At 44.8% G+C, this 21059-nt stretch overlaps 1 protein-coding gene across 1 annotated transcript in view; it reads left to right on the forward strand.

Moving 5' to 3' along the window:
• CAMK2B (calcium/calmodulin-dependent protein kinase II beta) overlaps positions 1–21059 on the forward strand; it is a 133938-nt gene that overhangs the window by 20746 nt on the left and 92133 nt on the right. Inside the window, exons 4-5 of the mRNA XM_015419500.1 lie at positions 7596–7650; positions 13116–13181. Coding sequence (XP_015274986.1) covers positions 7596–7650; positions 13116–13181 — 121 coding nt within the window. The remainder of the gene's footprint in view (positions 1–7595; positions 7651–13115; positions 13182–21059) is intronic.

Below are 21059 nucleotides of genomic sequence, written 5' to 3' on the forward strand. Positions count from 1 at the left end.
AAGAGTGAGCTTTGGGAATTCCAAGACCCTATTTTTTTATTATGTCTAAAAGAAGTCACTGTGAGAAGGCTACAGAACACTTCAGAAAATCTTTTACTGTGTGTCTTACAAATGGAAAAGAGGACCATCTGTGACCACTGATATTTTATTAGCAGAGTTACGTACATGTTAGGGACAAGCTATAGATGATGAGACATATATTAGGGAAAAGCTGTATATCAGGGGTCCCAAAGATGGACCGCCGACAACGAAGACTTTATAGCTTCAACCAGCAGGTTTGTGCACTGGACTGCTGAGTAAAGGTAGCCGGCGGCTTCCCCGGGGAGGGAGGGAAAGTAAGCTCTGTCTGTCTCTATGTGTAGGGAGTGCTTCAGCAGCCCTGTCCTGTGTCCCCCTTTTGGTCTCCCCATCAGACCTGCCAACTACTTTCTCTCAGCAATTGGAGGAGCAGAGCTGCATGTTGCTAGAACATCTAGTTTGGCAGCCATGCTGTTCTGCATTCACACTGGATCTGCTGCAGTTTGCAAAACGGGGGAAAGAATAATAGAATCATAGAGTTGGAAGGGACCTCCAGGGCCATCTATTCCAACCCCCTACACAATGCAGCAGCAAATTCACAAATACCTCCTCCCACACCCCCAGTGAACACGCCCAGAAGATGGGGGGGAACTGCCTCCAGGATCCCTGGCCAAACTGGCCTGGAGAAAAATTGCTTCCTGACCCCAAAGTGGCAATCAACATTTCCCTGGGTGTGTAAAAAAGGGCCACAAGAACTAAGCACTGATGCAACCCTTCCTGCCCTCCCTCTCATGATCTGCCTAAGCTCACAGAATCAGCATTGCTGTCAGATGGCCATCTGGCCACTGTTTAAAAACCTCCAAACAAGGCAAGCCCTCTACCTCCCGAGGAAGCCTGTTCCACTGAGAAACTGCTCTAACTGTCAGGACGTTCTTCCTAATGTTTAGCCAAAAACTCTTCTGATTTAATTTCAACCCACTGGTTCTGGTCCAACCTTCTGGGACAACAGAAAAGAACTCCACACCATCCTCTAAATGACAACCCTTCAAGTACTTGAAGATGGTTATCATATCACCTCTGAGTTGTCTCCTCTCCAGGCTAAACATACCAACCTCATTCAATCTTTCCTCATAGGACTTGGTCTCCAGACCCCTCACCATCTTTGTTGCCCTCTCCTGGACTAATTCCAGCTTGTCTATATCCTTCTTAAATTGTGGTGCCCAAAACTGAACACAATACTCCAGGTGAGGTCTAACCAAAGCAGAGTGAAGCGGTACCATCACTTCACGTGATCTGGACACTATACTTCTGTTGATACAGCCCAAAACTACATTTGCCTTTTTAGCTACCGCATCACACCGCTGACTCATGTTCAGTGTATGGTCTGCTAAGATTCCTAGATCCTTTTCGCACATACAAGTGCTTAAGTGCAAACCTAAGCAGAGTTACATTTTCCTTAGTCCATCAAACTCCATGGGCTTAGAAGAATGTAACTCCTCTTACGATTGCACTGTCCATCTTGTAAGTCATCCTCTGTTTACCTTCATATGTACATCTAAAAATTCTATGGATGGACAAACGTTCCCTCTTTTGTTTTGTTTTTCATTTTACTTAATTAATTGATTTAATTATTTCCATTTATACCCTACCTTTCTCCCCAGTGGGGACACAAAGCGACCCTCCATTTTATCCTCACAGCAACTCTGTAAAGTAGATTAGGCTGAGAGTGCCATTGGCTTAAGGTCAACCAGACCCCTCACCATCTTTGTGGCCCTCTACTGGACTCGTTCCAGCTTGTCTATATCCTTCTTAAATTGTGGTGCCCAAAATTGAACACAATACTCTAGATGAGGTCTAACCAGAGCAGAGTAAAACGATACCATAACTTCACGTGATCTGGACACTAGACTTCTGTTGATACAGCCCAAAATCACATTTGCCTTTTTAGCTACAGCATCACACTGCTGACTCATTTTCAGTGTATGGTCTAATAAGACCCTAGATCCTTTTTGCATATAACTACTGCCAAGACAAGTCTCCCCCATCCTATAATTATGCATTTGATTTTTCCTACCTAAATGCAGAACTTTACATTTATCCCTGTTAAAATTCATTTTGTTTTAGCCCAGTTTTCCAGCCTGTATCCTGACTGTTTTTAACCATTTTTGCTACCCCTCCCAATTTAGTATCACCTGCAAATTGTTGAGCAAAACAGGTCCCAGGACAGATCCTAGAGGCACTCCACTTCTCTCTCCTCTTCAAGAGGAAGAGGAACCATTAACAAGCAGTGAAATAAGACAAATGAGGGTTGATATGAGCAAGCAGGGGAAACTATCTGCGTGCTTTCTCTGAATGGACATAAACTGGAACAGAAACACAGCAGCCACTGAGGAAATTGGCTTCGTTTGGATAAGATGTTGAGTTAAGCCTGATTCACCTCATCACTCTAGATTTCAGTTTCGTTCCTAATGTAAATGATACTGCAGCATGTGTTTCCAAATGTTCTTTGTCTCCTTGTTTGGTATGTATTAGGCTCAGCTGAACGTTCTCTCCCTTGTGTCTCCTCAGGGCATATCTGTATTACAAACATATATCAGTTTTATACCATTTTAACTATCATCGCTTCTCTTCCTGGAAATTATACTTTGGTGAGGGAGCTGAGGGTTCTCAGTCAGAGATTCCGAGACCTTCTCATAGAAATACAGTTCCCTGGGGAGAAGAGGGTAACCATTAAACAAATTTAAGTCTGTGGTGCAGATATGCCTTCCAGTGTCAGTGCTCAGTGGGTGTTCATTGCAACCATGGTGATTTGGTAGTGTTCCATACTCTCTTGTTCTTAGTGGATGCATATGGTTGTTGGTGGATCTGGTCCTAGGAAGTGAGGCATCATCCAACATGAATTTCAGTGCGGAGCATGAGAGCTAGTCATGCTTTTGGCAGAACAAACATCCTGTTTATAAGAACCATCCCCCATGGTTGTGTTTCTTGCTAGACATTTTCTCCTCATCCATGAAGAACTTTTCGGAGATGTGATCATTCATTTGCAAATAGGTTTTTCCTTGTTCTTTAATTAGCCTTGTTCTCATGAGCAGTGTCACAGTCTCTCAAAGCCTAGGAAAGAAAAGCAGAGCTTTTTTGGGGGGGGGTGTGTGTGTGAATAAGCTTGGCTCTTGACCCAGCTCACATATTTTCTAATGTCAGTACCATTGTACAACTAACGTAAATCTTCCATCTTGGGTGATGTTAAGATGCTTCTGTCTGAAGAGAGGTAAGTGCATTTTGAGAAGGAAAAGAATGACATCCATCATTTTGTTCAGGATTTCTGCCCCCGCCTCTTTGAGAGGAGTTAGAGTACTTCATGTCTGAGCTTCATTTCAAGGGGTCTGGCAGTTCCCTATCATCTCTGTATTTGATGAACAGTGTGTAAACTACGTTGTATGCAGGGGTTATTTTGTAGAAAAAGAAGTGCAGGAGCTCATTAGCATAACTCATTAGCATACCTCATTTGCATATGCCACACCCCCTGACATCACCGGAAGTGTGTCAGAAGGCAACACCCACCGCTCAGGCTCCACTGGACTCTTTTGGATTGCTAGCTATTGGGGGACACACACGCAGATCTGCCCTCGCAGAGGAGGAAGAGCTTGTACCTGAATAAATCTTGGTCTTAAAGGTGCCACTGGACTCTTTTGGATTGCTAGCTATAAGGACACACACACGCAGATCTGCCCTCGCAGAGGAGGAAGAGCTTGTACCTCAATAAACCTTGATCTTAAAGGTGCCACTGGACTATTTTGGATTGCTACTTATTGGGGGGGGGGATGCAGAATTATAGTCAACATTCAGTTAAGATGATGTTACCAGTTAACCCATAACAGAGCATAAAAAGCAGCTGTTATTTGGAGTTGTAAATATTTGGGGAACAGCCTTGTTGAAATTAATGCAGAAGAATATGCAGAGCCTTCCTGGAGAGCTGCAGCCTTGCAATGCAGTGAGGTAGACAAGAAAATATGAATTCTCCATTGATAAACACAGGGTTTTCTATCGTCCCATAATATTCTAAAGAAAATGATAACATTACATACAAAATGAAATAGTTGATTAATGCTTCAACCTGTACAACTCAAATATAACATTTTTTTTTTTAAAAAAAACCCCGACTAAAGCTAGGGGACTCACCTACTGGCAGAGAGCCGCCTCCCCCCCCCCAGCCATTCCCTAGCTGGTTTCTGAAGACACCTTTGCCATTTGCCCCCATGCCTCTTTCACCGTGTTGCTAAGGGATCTGGTAATTCTCTCCCCCCCGCCCTTAATAGCCACATGATGCCGCAAATGCGATCTATTGTCTATGGTGCTAATGCGCAGGGGCAGAAGGCGCCGGCATTTGGTGGTTCTGGACACGTGAGGAAAGGGATTGGGGGCACCCTTGGCCCAGGAAGGTAAGGGGGGGTGCCTCTCAACTGGGGAAGGGTGGTGGCAAAGAGAATGCGGCTCTTAGCCATCCAAAGTCCAAGACTTGAGCAAGGGCGATCGGATCCCACAGTGCCAAAGCGCACCCCAATCGGGCATTCCAAGAGATCTTTGGGTGTGATCGCTTCCCATGCATTGCGCTTAGTATTGGCCCCAGAGGAAAGAGAAAAGCAGCAAAAACGGGTGGGGGAAGGGGGGAGAACAGGCTTTACAGGCCGGCTCGCTGGGGGGCTGCCACCAAGGCCAGGTGGAGGAAGAGCCGGGAGGCCAGGCGAGCCATGGCTGGAGGAGCCCAGACGCAGGTAATGGTAATGGCAAGGAGAAGGGAAGGCGCTCCAGCCGAGCCAGCCCCTTCCAGGCTTGCCTCCGCCCTGGGAGAGGGAAAAGGCAGCCGGCGCGCCCAGGCACGGGTGCCTATAGATCTGATAGGCCACCAATACCACGAACGCCGGGGCAGGCTGCAGCTGAAGTGGAGCCTCAGGGCACCGCGGAGGAGGCACCAGCATCACAGCAACTGGGACTGCCCTGCTCATGGCTGTCTCCGTTGGGTGGGCTGCACTGGATGGCCCGCAGGTGACCGGGGAGGGGCGGGTCTGTTTGTTGCCAGAGCGTTGCTCTGGCCTGAAATGAGGCCTGGTTGTATGTAATGTCAAACCATGATTCCGGTGCTACACAAAACAAGCGTTCTGCTCATACATTTTCACTTCCCCATACCATGCTACAATCCAGTTAGTTACTTCCTCTTTGCCATAGTCTTCTGGTATGGTCAAACCATCAAACTATTGTTTGTGCTTGCCCTCTACATTAGGATTGCAATTTGCAATCCACAGTTTGAAGCTGGTTTGCAGCCCTGGTTTGGACAGCAAGCACATGCCACAGACTGACAGTTCAGTGCTGGTGTTTTTACAAAATTCTCTTCCTAGAGAGAAGGCAGATAAAACATACGAGTGGTCTTAAAGAAGGAAAGAGGTACAGGAGGCATTTGCTGATGTAGGGCTTGAAAGAGACGTTGTCACCTGGATCATAGATGATTAGATCTATGCTGTGAGAAGGACCATTATTTATTCCCTAAAGGGAAGGCATTTCTTCTTCATAACCATGTATTTCAGTTTATCAAGCAGGGCCCTCAACCTTCTTCAAGTTGTTGATCAAGGGGCATTCTGTTTTTCTTCTTTTTAGACAGGAAGGATTATTCTTTTCCTTGTGGAAGGAGGAAGAAAAATGAATGATGGTCTAAAAACATAGCTATTAGTTGCATTTGATCCCTGGTCTTTCCTCCATAGTATTTTGCCTTGAGCTACAGGACTAAAGCTAGTCTTGCTTTAAAAATGGGCTGCCTGGGAAGGAATAGTTAACAGAGGTGAAAGTAAAATGGCACAGTTAGATATGCAACAAGACTTTATAGCGCTTCTTCATCAGCCATCCTCAAGCCTTCTACTCGTGCAGAACGGAGCAGTTCCAAACTCGTTTGCAGATTCCTGCACCAGCATCTGTTCCTGTGCTTTTCCAGTCTGATTTGCTCTGTATTAATAAATGAGAGAAACATTACAGTCCCAAGGGAGCAAAAAATCCAGAGAATGAGAACTGTGCCAGAGCTTCTCACCTAGGCATTCTACTAGTTATCTTTGAACTTCATTTGCTACATCATTAGGAATTTTCCCCTTAAAAAAACTGCTAGACTGTGCTCAGTTGGAATGGACAGTGATTTTTTAGAAGTCGATTTTACAAGTTTGGCCATGTGAGAAATTAGGTTGGGTAGGGAAACATTTAACCCTCCCCAGCACAGTAGTATAAGACTTTGCGGCTCACCTAATTCTGAACAAGAGTAATCTAGCACAGTAGGATGGATACTGAATACAGTGGGCAGGGATACACCTGGAGGGTTACAATGGGCAGAATTTTTTTACCTTTTTCTTTTCTAACTTACATGCACACCTCATAGCATGCATACCCTGACTTTAATGTTCTCCAGCATACTCTGTAAGCAGCTGGAGAAAGCCAGTACTCACTCCCCTCCCCCAGGTTATCTGTGGAGTTCCTTGAGAAACTCCTACCTTGTCTGTGGGTGATGTATGATCTAATTTCACTGCTGTACTGATAGGTAAGGGGCCATCAGGTTTGCTATTAGAAGAAGTGACTGTCTCTATTCACTGTTAGGGAGGGACGTTAATACTTCTTGATATTTGATTTGTATGGGAAACCTCCCCCTACATTTAGCAGCAAGAGTCTTGTTGTGTATGGGGCATTTGCTTGCAGCAGTGTAATGATAAGGACTCTTGTCCCACTTCAGTATACTACTTTAAGTACTATGGGAGACCAGTGGATCTTCTTAATTGTTAAAGTTCAAATCTATTCAAATCACCATATGGCCTATATACCGTTAAAAAACCTGATGCAAATTTAATGCCATTATAGTGTTAAAATATGCATACATCAGTGCCATAAAACACATTTCTTTAGTGTTTAGGAAAAAACTCAGCTGTATTCTAAAATTTGGCCTATAAGAAGGGAAGATTTGAGGCTCCATTTCTCAATTCTAGTTTAGTTGCAACCTCATTTATCTTTTTGTTGTTTTATTTATAGTATAATGTAGTAATTACTTAACCTGAAACATTAATGGAGATGAGGACCACAGTCTTGACTTTAAAAATGACGAGTAAGGTAGAGCTTTCAGTAGCTATTAACCATAATACTAAAAGTGAAGCCTCCATGTTAAAGCAGCAAACCAGATACTGGGTACAACTAGCATGTCGTGCTTCCCATGGGTACTATTCGGCTAGATGGATATTCAGTCTGACCCAGCAAGACAGTTGTGTATTAAATAATGTAGGGTGATCCAATGGGATGAAGCAGGTTGGCAATATATTTGGGAAAAGGTTTTTGGAAAGGAGGAGGATGTATTCAAAGTGGCCTAAAAACTGCTCCACCTGACTTGCAAATACACTGCTAGTATTTTAAAACAGGGCTCGATGAACATGTTGCTGGCCATCTTCTGCATGATGTGCAATGTCTGCAGAGAGGGCAGATGAAGGAGTTGCAGCTTGCAGAGCTGCAGCCTAGATGTTGGGAAGTACCTTGCCTAATGTTTCCTTTATGTTCCCTTGCAGTTCGCCTCCATGATAGCATATCTGAGGAAGGCTTCCACTACCTCGTCTTTGATCTGTAAGTAGGAAATCGGTTTTGATCTCATCTGCAGATGTGCCACATTTTTGCACGTGATGCTGTTGCCCAGTTGTTCAGCTGACGGCTCCTGAAATTTCCTTGGAATTTCTTAACTGTTAAATACTTTCTCATGTGTTTCTCTAGAAGAGCACCCTAGCTGTTGCGTCTGTGTGTGCTCTGGGGAACTTTCTTGCTCTTTTGTGTGCTGCTGGGGAGTCGCACAGGCGGAGCTGTGGCATCCTCACTGATGTGGGTGGAAGAAGGCTGCAGCTGCAGTGATGCCTTTGACATGAAGGGGCGGGTGGGGAGGAGGGGAAAGGAGGATATTGGGATGGTGGTGACTCAGTGCCCCTGATAATGTGTCCTGTGTAGCCAAACAGTTGTTTAGCCAGGGATGTGCACACTAAGAAGGCTTAAACCCTCCCATCGGCTTGAGGGCTCCAGACAGTGGTCCTGTTTGCCCCTCTCTTTCCCCCTTCCCTTTGCCACGGGCCACCTCCTGTGCTGACTCTCTTTGCAAAGTGTCTGGGGGCTTTTGGGAGACATTGTGTGCTTTGCTTGGCTGCCTCTCACTTTGTTCCAGATATAGAAGCTGGTGATCTCATATCTCCTCCTCTCTGACAGCTCCAGTTAAGCAGCGAGCTATATTTAGCTCTCCTCTGAGTCAGTGCAGCTCCTGCTTTTTCTGGAGTCACACAGACCTTGGCATGTCCCTGGCCCCGCAGCAGTAGGATCAAAAACAAAAGGCAGGGGGTTTGCCCTGGGGCCACATGGCAAAAGACACCTGAGGTTGAGCTGTGGTTTATGCCAGTCACTGTGTTGTTGCTATGGCTTCAGTAGCTTTTTGTGCGATTGAGCCTCTTGATCCCTTGAAAATCTGGCAATTCCTGATACCTGTAGGATGAAGCTGGGTATTTGGAAGGTTAGGGAGGGCTGCATTTGCCCTGCTCAGAATGAAGGTTGACCTTTTTACTAGCGACATGATGGTGACAGCAATAATGCGGGGGAGGGGGATAGCTAAATCCCTTACAGCTCCCTGTGCTAACCTGTGCTAATACCTGCTCTGTTCTGCATGACAATTTATGTGTTTGCTTATTGGACATGGTCACCTAAAATTTTATGTCATGGGCTTCCTTAGATATTTTTGTTATATGTAAAAACCAGTAAAGGCGGGGCAAGATGCCTCAAAGAGTAATGTTGCAGGTGCTTTTCCCCCCCGTGGAGTTAATTTAGCCAGCGTGGGACATATCCATACATCAGTTTCTTTTGGTCACTTTTATGTCACTTGTATAATAAATGGAAATGCAGGAAGCTGGTAGAAAAAAGTACTTAGGAGTTACCAGTGCTGTAAAAATTCCTGTTTCATTCTGGCCTATACGTACTTTGACACCAGTGTGTGAGAGAGAGAATGCACACTGAATACAAAATTGCTGCCTGGACAAGAATGTCAACATCTGCCTAGCTTCCATCTGGCCCTATTTTTATTGATATATTCTGTGTTGTAAAATGAGTCTCAACAGTGTGATTGTGTTCATGGTAGTGTTTTCTTCTTTAAAATTGCCATACTTTAAGTGCAAAGGTGTCAGAGCTTCCCAAACTTCTTGCTTAGGATGAAAAATACTTTTCAGCTAATGGTTTAGCTCTGTTTACTGGCCATCCCTCATGTTAAGGGCCCTCCTGGATATGGAGTACATTAGAACTGATATCCATCATTAGGCCTCTCAAGCTTGTTCTAAAACCATCTGAAAAATCTGAGAAGCGCAGATGTTCAGCACATCTGGATATTAAGTAGTGTGGCCTTCTGTTTCATCTGAGCACTTCCCAAATTAACCTTTTAAATCACAGGCCTAATCCCACTAGCCATTCCTGTGACAAAAATCTCAATGTTGGAAAGATTTGTGCATGTATCTTATGGGAAACATACCTGTATGTAGAGTTCTTCTCAGATCCTCTTGAACAGACGCACATAACAGATCATCCCTCAATACAATTGCAATCCCTAGAGTGACTTGTCACAACTTTTATCATGACCTGATATCAGAATGTGGAGCATATCCCTGAGTTTTCTTCCATTAGAATTCGCTATTTCAAATTTCAAAATAACTATAGGGGGAAAATCTAGAAGACAGTGAGAGGAGGAAGAGAATTTGAATTATCTTGGGAGTTCTGATCTGCAGACAAATTGCTGCAGATATTTTCGGTGCAGGTAAGAAGGGTGCTGTCAGAGAAGCAGCCGTAACAAAATTTTTATCTGCAGATGTATGAAGTTGTTCTCTTTGCTGTCACATAGGAGACTATGCATGCTCTTCATAGGCAGGCAGCACAGGGGGAAGAAGTGGGTTGCAGCAGGCATTACAGCTGTAGCCCTGTGTGGGTTGGAGAGAGAACAAGATTTAGAACTGCAGTGACAGCATGAAAAGAGCCAGTGCTCAGCTTGGGAAGCCAGGCTAAGCAAATTGTCCTGTGCTTTGGACCCAAGTGCCCTTAGTGTGAGGTTGTCCAGTTGGCAGCATCCACAGGGTTCTCCTGTGAGGACAAGTGAGTATCTTTCCCAATACTTAATTTCTAAAGTAGGAGGAGCCAAGCCTTGAGCTTGTTCGAAAGCCTTTTCTCCAATTCCAAAAGCGGTTACTCAGTGGTGAGGGAAATTTCTGCTCATGATCCTCTTGACCTGTTCCAGAGCTGAACCATGGCAGGTTCTGCAGCTAAGCCCTGGTGATCCCTTGCTCAAATGAAAAGCATGCCCCGGGTTTCCCTTCCCACTTTGGGTTGGGTATGCCTTTCTTTCCTTCCTTTTGTTTGGTTCGATGGCACCTTGTGTGCTGTGCCTCAAAGTCTGCCGTTCTTTAAGTCAAGGATCCTCCATAAGTATTTGAAGTTGATGAGATAGGACTTAATAAAACAAAATAGTCAATGAAACAAAGATACTATAAAGTGTCTCTTCTGGGCCTGTATGGCCAGCCCTCTCCTTTCAAATACGGACTCCATGCACATTACCCTCCCATTTTACCGGATGGTGAGGAGTGCTTTGTATTTGGGCAAAGGAGAACAAGTCTCCCCTCCCCTCCCCTCTTGGCTCAGCAATCTGTCTTCTGTCATGTGGAAGTGACATTTCAAGAGCTTTGTTGCATAATGAGGAAATACAGAATGAAAAGACAATCTTTCCCCTCCTAAGCCCTCAGCGACTTGCCTGTTCACTGGTTTCTCAGATTGCCTCCTTCCCTCTAAATCCTTCAAATACATATTTCCTAGTAAGGCCCATGAAAGAAAATCAGTAGCTACAACTGGAGAATTACATAAGTTTGCAGATACGTGTTGTGTGTATAATATGATTGTGTCCATTCCCTTTTTATTCACCAATATACTCCCTCATTCACAAACAGATGCAACCGGTCACATGCAACCCTTGTATAAACCCATCATTCACATAACAAAGTTGCACATGTACAACTTTGTCAGCTGTACAGTCTAACAACAGGCCAATGGTTTAGTAGTGGTGCCAACCATTGTTCTTACTAAGCTGTGCGTTTGAGCGGACATTCATGAATACAGGAAGCCCTTCTCAGCAACAGTCTGGAGCTGCTCAGGATCTTGCACTGCCCATTTTACTATCACAGCAGTTATATTCTGCTCAGGATGTGAACTGCTCCACTCAGTAGGGAGGAAAATTAGAGGAAACTTTTTAAAAATTATTTATTTATTTAGAGATTTTTATTCCACCCTCCCCAAAGCGGGCTCAGAGCAGATCACAAAAACCAAGTTCAAGACTTGTTACAATAAATATCACATTGAAATCATTAAAACAATAATAAAATGGCACAGGTAGTAGCAACAATTTCATATAAATCTGTTGGGACCACAAAGTGGAGTCAAAAGGGGCCTTTCAGCGGGTTGGTGTCAGGGTTCGATAGTCAGATCACACCACACAGCGCTTCATAAGAAGAATTCTGTTTATTGGCAGTTCATAACTATGACACGTGAACTTCTTTTGTCAGGAATGGCCCAAAGCAGCAGGGCACCCTGAATTATACTAGTTTCAAAACACACACACACACACCCAAGCAAAAGCCAATAAAGCACTGTGCGCGTGCGCGGGGAAAAGAGAGCGGGCAAAGTAGAAGCCGTTTGTTCCCAGCAAGTCAGGAGCAGCTGGAACATCCAAGATCAAAAAAGCAAAAGCAGATAAAACCCAGACAGTAGACTTCGTTAGTGTACCAGGCAGAGGCGAGGAGGATTCCCCCCCCCCCCACATTCCAGAGAATGGCAGTGTTAACTGACAGTTGGGAACTAGAGCAGGGAGGCCAACTGAGATGGACGTCCACCGTTTCACCTGGCAGAACAGTTCCTTTTTGCAGGCCCTGTGGAACGGTAGAAGATCCTGCAGGGCCTACATTGGTGCCAACTCCATTCTTTAAACTTTCCATCAACTCTAGACTTGTACGTTGATGATTTTTTAGAACTTCAGAGCAACTGGAATATTCATAAACATTTCAAGGCACATTTATTGAGCTTTGTCAGCCAATTGCTGTGGAGATTTCGGAGACTGTAGCATGTGTTAAACTCTGCAACAAGAAAGATAAATTGAGATAAATCTGTTGTTGGACACCAGTTGACAAAGTCATTATTTTTCCCCTACAAATCTAACTGTTTTGTGCTTTGATACCTCATTTGACTCCTTGCAGACATAGTTTGAGCTCTGAAAGATTGTTCACAGCTGTCCTGGAATTTGCCAATAGATACCTTACTGACAAGAAGAATATAAACCAGTACAAATGTTGGTATGTGTATCTACCCATCCAGGCCCTTTACCAACCATATGGTTGATACTGCCAACCTTGACAAATAGCCCTTCTGACTAAAATAATACTCAAATACTTATTGCTATTAGACATGCATAAAAGAATCTATGTGTACAGGCAAAGTTTCTTGCTTGAAGTTCTAGAGAATTACACCCCTCACTAGCAGCACTACGTTCATTTGCCAGTATAGGTGCATTCCTTTAGAAACCCCATTGTCTGCCATAACTTTCCTTATTATTTCATCATCGTTTCTTTCAGGATTTTCTCAGTGCCACCTATATTGCCAGCTGTCTCTGTGCATTATAATGTTAAGCTGCGTAAATTATAGAATACGGGAAAAGCAGTTCTTTTGGACATTTGCCAGTAACAAGCATATTCATAGCAGGTCACTTGCAGGGGGTGGGGGATTATATCTCAGGCCGTTCAGGAAATGGCACTAGAAGAATGCCGCAATAAACTCCTCTATACTTTCAGTGCTGCAGCACTTCACTCTCATGGGGGTGTTTCTGAGCAAAATCTCAAATGTAGGGCAAACCTGAGTCTTTGTTGGGAACATTTCTGGAAGTAGCACTAAAAACAAAGGAGTCTTGTGGTCCTTAAAGACTAGCAGACATGTTGTGGATTAGGGCCCACTTCATCAGATGTGTGGTCTCTGTTGTGTTTCAGGGTCACGGGTGGGGAGCTCTTTGAAGATATCGTCGCCAGGGAATACTACAGTGAAGCCGATGCAAGGTGAGTGGTAACTCCACCTCCACCTGTCCCACTCCAACCTTCTTCCTTACCCTCCCCCACCCCTTCTTTCTGTTCCCTGATCCCATGCCAGCTTGTACCTGTGCAACATTAACCCATCCATGACTGGGACGAGGGGTTGGACTCAAAGGTATCACAAGGCTACAGCAAAAATCTGTATCCCTTTGGCACCGGTGGTTGCCACGATGTGCCCCTTTGCCACATCCAGAGCCCCTCCGTGGCTGTTCAGGCTAACCATCTGATTGCAGCACAGGATGGGGCTTCCGAGAAGATAGAATTTTGGCAGGTGCTGCTTGTTACATCGCAGTGCCGTGCATTGAGGAATACTAAAATTCCTTCTTCTACACAAAAGTACAAGAGCTCCTTCCTCTGTTGCATCTGATTGCCCTAACAGAAATCCATTTCAAAATGGACCTTAACCAAGTCAGGCCACCACAGCTCCTTTACTCTAAGGAAAGACTGGCAGGGAGCAGAGATTTGGCTTAAGAGCTAGAGGGCCAGCTGCCTGGCTGGCAGGCTGGCTGAAATGTGAAATGGACTTGAGGCTGAGTATCAAAGACCTGAAGGGACATAGCACTTGCAGGACACAAAGTTACAGAAGCAAAGGTCAGCAGCACATCTTCAGCTTCCTGAACTTGGTTCAGTTTCAGATTTCATTTTTGCCTAGGTTAGGTTTATGAATAATCTCATGGATGCTGTCCTGTTCACTTTAGCTGGGCTGTTTGGGGGCTGTGGGTGAAAGCATGTTCTGCAAATCAATGGAAGAAGAAAAGATTGTAGCAAATCACTTTAGCTCAGTGTCAGACTGGGAAATCTGTAACAGGTTCTTAATAGCATTTTTAAAATACTCACTAGGGTTACCAGATCCAGGTTGGGAAACTCCTGGGGATTTGGGGATGGAGCCTGGGGAGGACAGGGACCTCAGTGGGGTATAATGCCATTGAGTCCACCCTCCAAAGCGTCCATTTTCTCTGAGGGAACTGATCTCTGTAGTCTGGAGATGAGCTGTAATTCTGGGGGACTCCCAGGTCCCACCTGGAGGCTGGCATCCCTAATGCTAACAGAAGCCACAAGGAGCCCTGATTTGAATTGAGACATACAGGGGAGGGGAGATGTAACCCTTATGGTTTCACTAATTGGCACCAAACTGCATGTTGTTAATCTTCTGTAAAGAGAGACGAAATGTGGTCCTTCTTTTCCCTATGAAGACTAATAGCAGCATGGTGGAGAAGAGGGGCTTTGATTATAAAAACTGTGCAAGGGAGAGAATTAATCCAGGTCCCCTACATGGTCACAATTCAGACTGGACCCCCTGCATGGTTTCTGTTGTATTAATAAACACTAGGAAGATCTGTCCATGGATCTCCCTGCGTCTTGTAGATATCTACCCAAAGAATTAGCCCTTGTAGGCAAAGAGCCTTGAAGTGTGAAAGTAGTCAGGTTAATGGGCAGCATCAGCACTGAAGTGCAGGGTGTGAAAAGAATCCAGGACTGGAAGGGTAACTGATGGGGTAGGAGCTCACCATTTGAATTACAAAGGAGTAGTGACTGTGGACTGGGATTGAAGAATATCAGGAAAGCTTGGGAACAAAACCAGCATCTCTCTCATTGCACGAGACTTGCTGAGGGCCGAACTGCCCGAGTAGGAAATGCACTCTGAGGGTGGATTCTTATCGGTGTTGTAGCTGCTGTCTTGTAGCTCTTTCTCAAGGTGCTCTGGAACTATCAGAATGGGGAGAAGTGGGATCATAAGAAAGATCCATCTCAGGGTCAGAGATCATACTGAAGGGAGATTGCTGGCTTTGCTCTTCCTATGTGATCCATTCCCCTCCATTTTCTGCATAGTTCCTCTCTTTCTGCATACTAAAGTGGCATGGGGACAGCAACTGTCCTGTTCCTTTAACATAAGACCCTACTTTGACTTTGAACTTGGTGGCAAGCCAGAGATCTCTTAACTAAAGCTGACTTTCACCCATATGTGACTCCATTGTTTTCACTGTGAGCTGACCAAAGGTGCCTTGCCATAAACCAGAGCGTAATTGGTCGGGACACATTGCCTTTTGTTCATAGATCACCCAAGATGAATGGAATAGAACACCTGAGTTACTGGTGCTGCCAAACATTGCAGCTGGCTGTGGAAAAGGCAGAAGCAGGCAACTATAGTTGTCTGATCACGATAGTATTCTAAAAAGTTGCCCCCAAACACAGTATGCGAATAGTGTTGCATTAGGAAGGGGGAAATGGTATCTTTACTTGCTGGGAAACTCCCTTGGACCAAGGGTTCCCTGGAAAGCAGCTTGGTAACCAGCTGCCATCACTCAAGACCTCCTGAGAACATGTAGACTGACCCACTGAGAAGGCACTCTTCAAACACAGTACTAAAGAAATAACAAAGGGACAGGGTAGAAGCCCTAGAAAATGCCTTATAACCAACTTGGTAGCACCCATGCAGTCCAGCACATGGGGAAGAGATTAAGAGAACTATCCAGAGAAATAAATTGTACTACGTGAAACCAAAAAAAGAGTCTTTATTAAAAAATAAAAAGAGAGGAAAGAAGGGAAAGGGTGGTTGGGTTCAAAAGGTGGTGGAGAAAGGGCAAAAAATCACAATACAGGGAAAGGCATACAGCAACAACAGCACAGAGATGTCCAGATGAAAAGCAGTACAGTTGAACTAAAGCTAAACACACAGTACCTAGGCTGTAGCAGGCTCCTCAGAGCATGTGCAGAGTTCTTTGGAGCAACAAGAAGTTGAAGGGGTCATTAAGCCCAACCCAACTGAAGGCTGAAAACTGAAGAAAAAGGATAATCCCAAATGTCCAGATATTCATGGTAAACGGAATTGGACCTAAGCCAACCTCTTTTCTGAGAGTAACAAGTTGCTTTAGTGAGTCCCATGCAAAGCTCCATCTCTGATGTCAGAGGCTACTGTTACTAATTAGAGCTATATAACCATGAAGCATCTGGTGATGGCTCTGAACATACATGACAAACAGGTGGTCTGGGTCAGGTGGGACTGTCCTTTGTCCAAAAGGGATTAAGTCTGCAAGAATGGTCCAATGTGGAATGGAAGTGAATGGGTCCTTCCAATGAACCCCCCCCCCCCAGGGGTCCAAAATCCCTGACCCTCTAGGTGGCACTCTTGAGACTTAGTAAATTCTAGGGTTCATATTGCAAATAGGACTTAAATAAAATTTGCTAAGCTATATGACCATGTGCCGTGAGAGAATATTGACAGCCTCCCCTTCAGCACAGCAGGGAAACATGGCAAGATGCCTCAACCAAAGATTATTTTTTTTAGCACATTCCTTTTGAGGAAGGGATGCAAGTAGTGGCAGTATTATTCCCAGTACTAGGCATGGGTAGATCTGAGCCAGTTAGAGAGACCACATACAGCTAGAACTAGTAGTATCCACCTCACTAAATGAGAACAACCAAATTCAGTATTTTGAGGGAACTAAGGAATTTACGCAATCCGCTTGTGTACTGAGACAGCGTAGACATGGGCATAATCCCAAATTTGGGGGGGGGCTATAAAGGCTTGCTCAGGGGAGAGGGCCAGGTTACATGGAAATGTGTTTGCTTCAGTGGGCTGAGATGTGGGTGCAACAAGGGTAACCTTTGATATCAGCTGTGACTGATAGTGTATGTCAGTATTTCTCCCCAGATGGCTTAACAAGTGCTACAGAAAGCAGGGAAACGTGGACTTTTTTGTGATGGCGGTGGGCATGTGTTTGAAACAGTGTTAGTATCATTTCTCAATAGCTTGAGAGGAAAGAGGCTAAAGGAGTCCTTGGGCAGGCAATCAGATTTGTATCTTGGGTTTGGTTTCCACTTTCATTCCGTTTTAGCCCCACTGATGTGTGCCCTTCCACCTTCTTTTGGTTCTACAGAGTGTTACTTTGGCTTCCTGTTATTTTAATCTTCCATGTCTTCCGTAACCCCTGAAGTGAAAATGAATGTTGGTCGACTGGGGGAACTTAATGTACTTTGGGACAGACCTTATCCAGCATAGTACGGATACCTTTTATGTTTCTCCCTGCCATGTTGTCATTGATCCTGTCGTTCAAACTCTGTTGGACGCTGAGCTCCATGCATTTGTGTAATAGGACTTTTGCTAGGTGTCTGGATCTCTTCCTGGAATATGGGGCCAAAATCTATCTGTAGGTTTTCATCCTGGGTGCTACCATGGAGACCTAGAAGCACATTTCTTAATTCTCTCTACAGGGAACAAAAAAGTCAGAAAAATGGTTTTGTCAACAAACTGCAGTACTCTGAAAAGGCCTAGAAATTTGTGGGAAAAGATGATGGCAATTTGGAAGCATCACTATGTCCAGGCCTAATGGCATCTGGATCATTTTGTGATACCTGTACTTGTGAGAGGAACGAACTAGAAGGTTGGAATTGGAGGATGTCAGATGAGAGAGGTTAATGTACCACTGGTCTGTGCAGTCTCTCTCCGCCTTAAAATGGATTCTTGCAATAGAGCCCCCAGTTTCAGAGAACTTCCTTACATTTTGGTTGCATTTTTCAGTCCACTCTAGAAGTGGATTCTCAGAACCATATTCTCAGAGCAAGTGGCAGGACCTAAGATGTGTACATGGTTAGGGTTACTTCTTTACAAAGCCATTTTGGTGCCTGAGCATACCTTTCTGGGGTGGGGGTGAGAGTGGGAATGCAACTCTAATGATAACTGAACAAATTGACAATTGGCATTGATACCCTAAAACAGGCCAGTTCACTTCACTCAATCCACCTCAACTTGTCTGATGATTGGGCCAGCCCTGCTCCTTTCCTATAACCAGCAAATATAGGAAGGGTCAGTGTGGAATATCAAATAGTAAAGGGGCTTTAGATCTCTTCAGGGATGGCTAAATGACAGCCACCAAGCAATTGTAATGTAGTCAATAGAACACTGGAGGCTTGTTCCAAATCCTTGCTCAACCATGAAGCTTATGTATGATCATTATGTTTAGATTCTGTCCTTCATCCAAAGAACTTGAGGCAGTGATCACAATTTTATCCATAAAACAACCTTAAAAGTAGCACAGATTGGAAAATGGTGATTAGCCAGTGTACATCCAACTATCCATGGACAGAAGGCATATGGAGTTTTCTTGTGTTCCTCTCCATTCCTGCAGCCCCTTTCAACATCCAGAAAGGTCATTCCAAAACTTGTGTAGAGGAAAAGCTGCTCAGTCGGTGGGCTGGGGTGAGGAGAGACAACAGGATGAAATTGACCATGTTCCTTGGTGAAGCTGTACTTTGGAAGGAGGAGTGAAGTGATTTCATCCCCTTTTCCTTCTGCACTCCACCCCCTCAACTGACGTGGCTGTTTTCTATGAGGGTCCTGCAACCATGGGAATGATCCTTCTGGGGACTGGAAAGGGCTGGAAGAACAGAGAGCAACTCTGAGCACAGAGTGATAGGATACATGCCACTTTGGCTCAGATCAAGCTTCTTCACAAAGTTGTTACTAGGATAAAGTTAGCATCACCCTATAGGATCACTGCCCTGACTTCCTTAGAGGAAGTGTGGGATAAGCTGTTGTTTCAATCTGAGTAAATTTCCCTTTCTTCCACTTGTAAATAGAAAAAGAATGGTTTCCAGATGTTGCAAGAGATTGAGATGGTCTCTCTTTGGTCTTTGAATTTATTGCATTGACCTTGCCTAAGCACAGGAGTTCCAGAAGTGTGCTTTAGGAGTCATTTGTGTAGTGGTTACACTTAAGTTGTTTAAGTAGCTCCAGCTTTAAGAACTTGACCAGCCTTGAAGAGATTGGGTATTCCCTGTCCTTGCTGTGTGCTTCTGCTATATCAGCAAGGTTTGCAGAAAGAATCAAAAAGAGAACTCGTGAGAACACTTGATCCCCATCTTAACTCACCACGCTGTTAAATACACATTCAGAAGTGTGATGTGCTCTATAGCCCTTCCTGGACTGGACTGTAGAACCTATGAGCACCTCTGCTGGATCCAACCCAAGCTTCATCTAGTCCAGCATCCGCAGGGCTATTTTTGGGCAGGAACGCACAGGAACAGAGTTCCGGCTGGCTCCCAAGTTGGCCACACCCAGCAGGAACTCATTAGCATAATAGGCCACACCCAAGAGCAGAAACTCATTAGGATTGGCTACATTAGGGGTGTGTGCAAAGGAGTTCCCGCTACAAAAAAGCCCTGGGTTTTGACAACAAACAAGGTAAACAGAATAACAAGCAAAAGGCGTGTGTGGCTGGATAACTACACTTCTGGTAACATGGGGGTGCAGCCTAATGTGCTAATGAGCAGTGCTGTCAGGGGTGTGGCCTAATATGCTAATGAGTTTCTGCTGTTGGGTGTGGCCTATTATGCTAATGAGTTCCTGCTGGGCTTTTTCTACAAAAAGAGCCCTGATCCGGTTCTGCATAGTGGCCAACTATGTCCCTCCAGGGAACCCACAAAGAGGGGGGCATAAAAGCAGTAAGTTTTCCTTGCTGTTACCTCCCCAGCGGCTGGGGTTCAGAGGTGGCCATTGATTGAACTATCCTTCTGGAAATTGTCTTGTCCCCTTTTAAAGTCATCTGAGCTAGCAGCTGCTGGCACATCTTATGGTGGAAGATTTCATTGTTAATTATGCAGGCTGTGAAAAAGTACTTCCTTTTATCAGTCTTGAATCTACTACACGTCAGCTTCATTGGGTGTCTCCAAGTTCTACTGCTGTGAGAGGGAGAATAAATTCTACTATTCTCCCTATGATACGACTGTCATGCCCATCCCCTTTTGTCATATTTTTTTCATTAGAACCGAGATGTAGCATTATGTATATCAGAAGCTCTGTACTGAAGGGGAGATGCCATTGTGGTTGGTCTGGCTTCTCCACAGTGAAAAAGTATTTTACGTGGAGAAGGCCTTCAAACACACAATTCCCCTTCTGTAGCTTGAACTTGGTACCACGTGATTGCTCTGGGTGTACAGCTTGACTCTTAAGATGTTTTTCATCAGGCTTGTTCCTTGTTCAGCCCCCTGGGATTGCCAGCTGAAGTTCAGAATCCAGCGATGATTATAAAGTCCATCTTGGTTTCCAAGCTCCTAGCTGAGTTTGCAGGGTAAGAAAATTGTTTCGAAGACATAATGGAGTAACAGCTGAATGAGGAAGGACAGGGGAGGCATGGTAGTCATAGCACTTCTACAAAGTCTGTTTTCATGTGTTGTTCCACTTTCGATACGTTTAAGTGCCCTTCTCTGGCTTCTTAGACTTTGCCTTTCTGTAATTCTGTGGCATCAAGGTACAATTTCTCTCCTTGTAGTGATGCTGCACTTGTAACCGTTGGTCACACGAAAGGGGAAAGCAAAGCCCCTGGTGCTAGGTCTTCCCCCTCTTCTTCCATTCTGTAGAGGTGTCCAGTGAATCAACTGTTAGGAGATTTGATCCCCTTTTAGATCAAGCATCATGGCTGTGGTGAAACGGGGACCCGCCCTCAGCCCTGGGAGACTGAGGTGCCATCCTGTGGCTCGCAAGCCCCTGTTTTGGCCTTCCCACCCTGCCCGGTGGGACTATTTCTCTTCGTTACTGCTGCCACCACTCGCTGAATTGAGTTACCGCCTTCCTTGAGGGACAGCGAGACCCCTCTGGCTAAATTCCCCACCTTGGGAAGTGGGTACTTTGATCTTTGGGTGCCCCCTGGAGAGTTGGCAAACCCACAGATCTAGGCCCGTTTGAGTTCCCTGGCCTTCCTTTGCCCCTGGTAACATGTAGAGCGGGGAGGACTATGTGGTTAAGGCACACCAGGCTTTTTTAACTAAAAAAAGGAAGATTTATTTAACTATATACACTTTGGGCACAGAAAATAAACACAGGCACTTCAACACAATTGGGGCACTGAA

The sequence above is a fragment of the Gekko japonicus genome, unplaced genomic scaffold (genome assembly GCF_001447785.1).
Source record: "Gekko japonicus isolate JY-2015 unplaced genomic scaffold, Gekko_japonicus_V1.1 scaffold795, whole genome shotgun sequence".
Classification (NCBI taxonomy): domain Eukaryota; kingdom Metazoa; phylum Chordata; class Lepidosauria; order Squamata; family Gekkonidae; genus Gekko; species Gekko japonicus.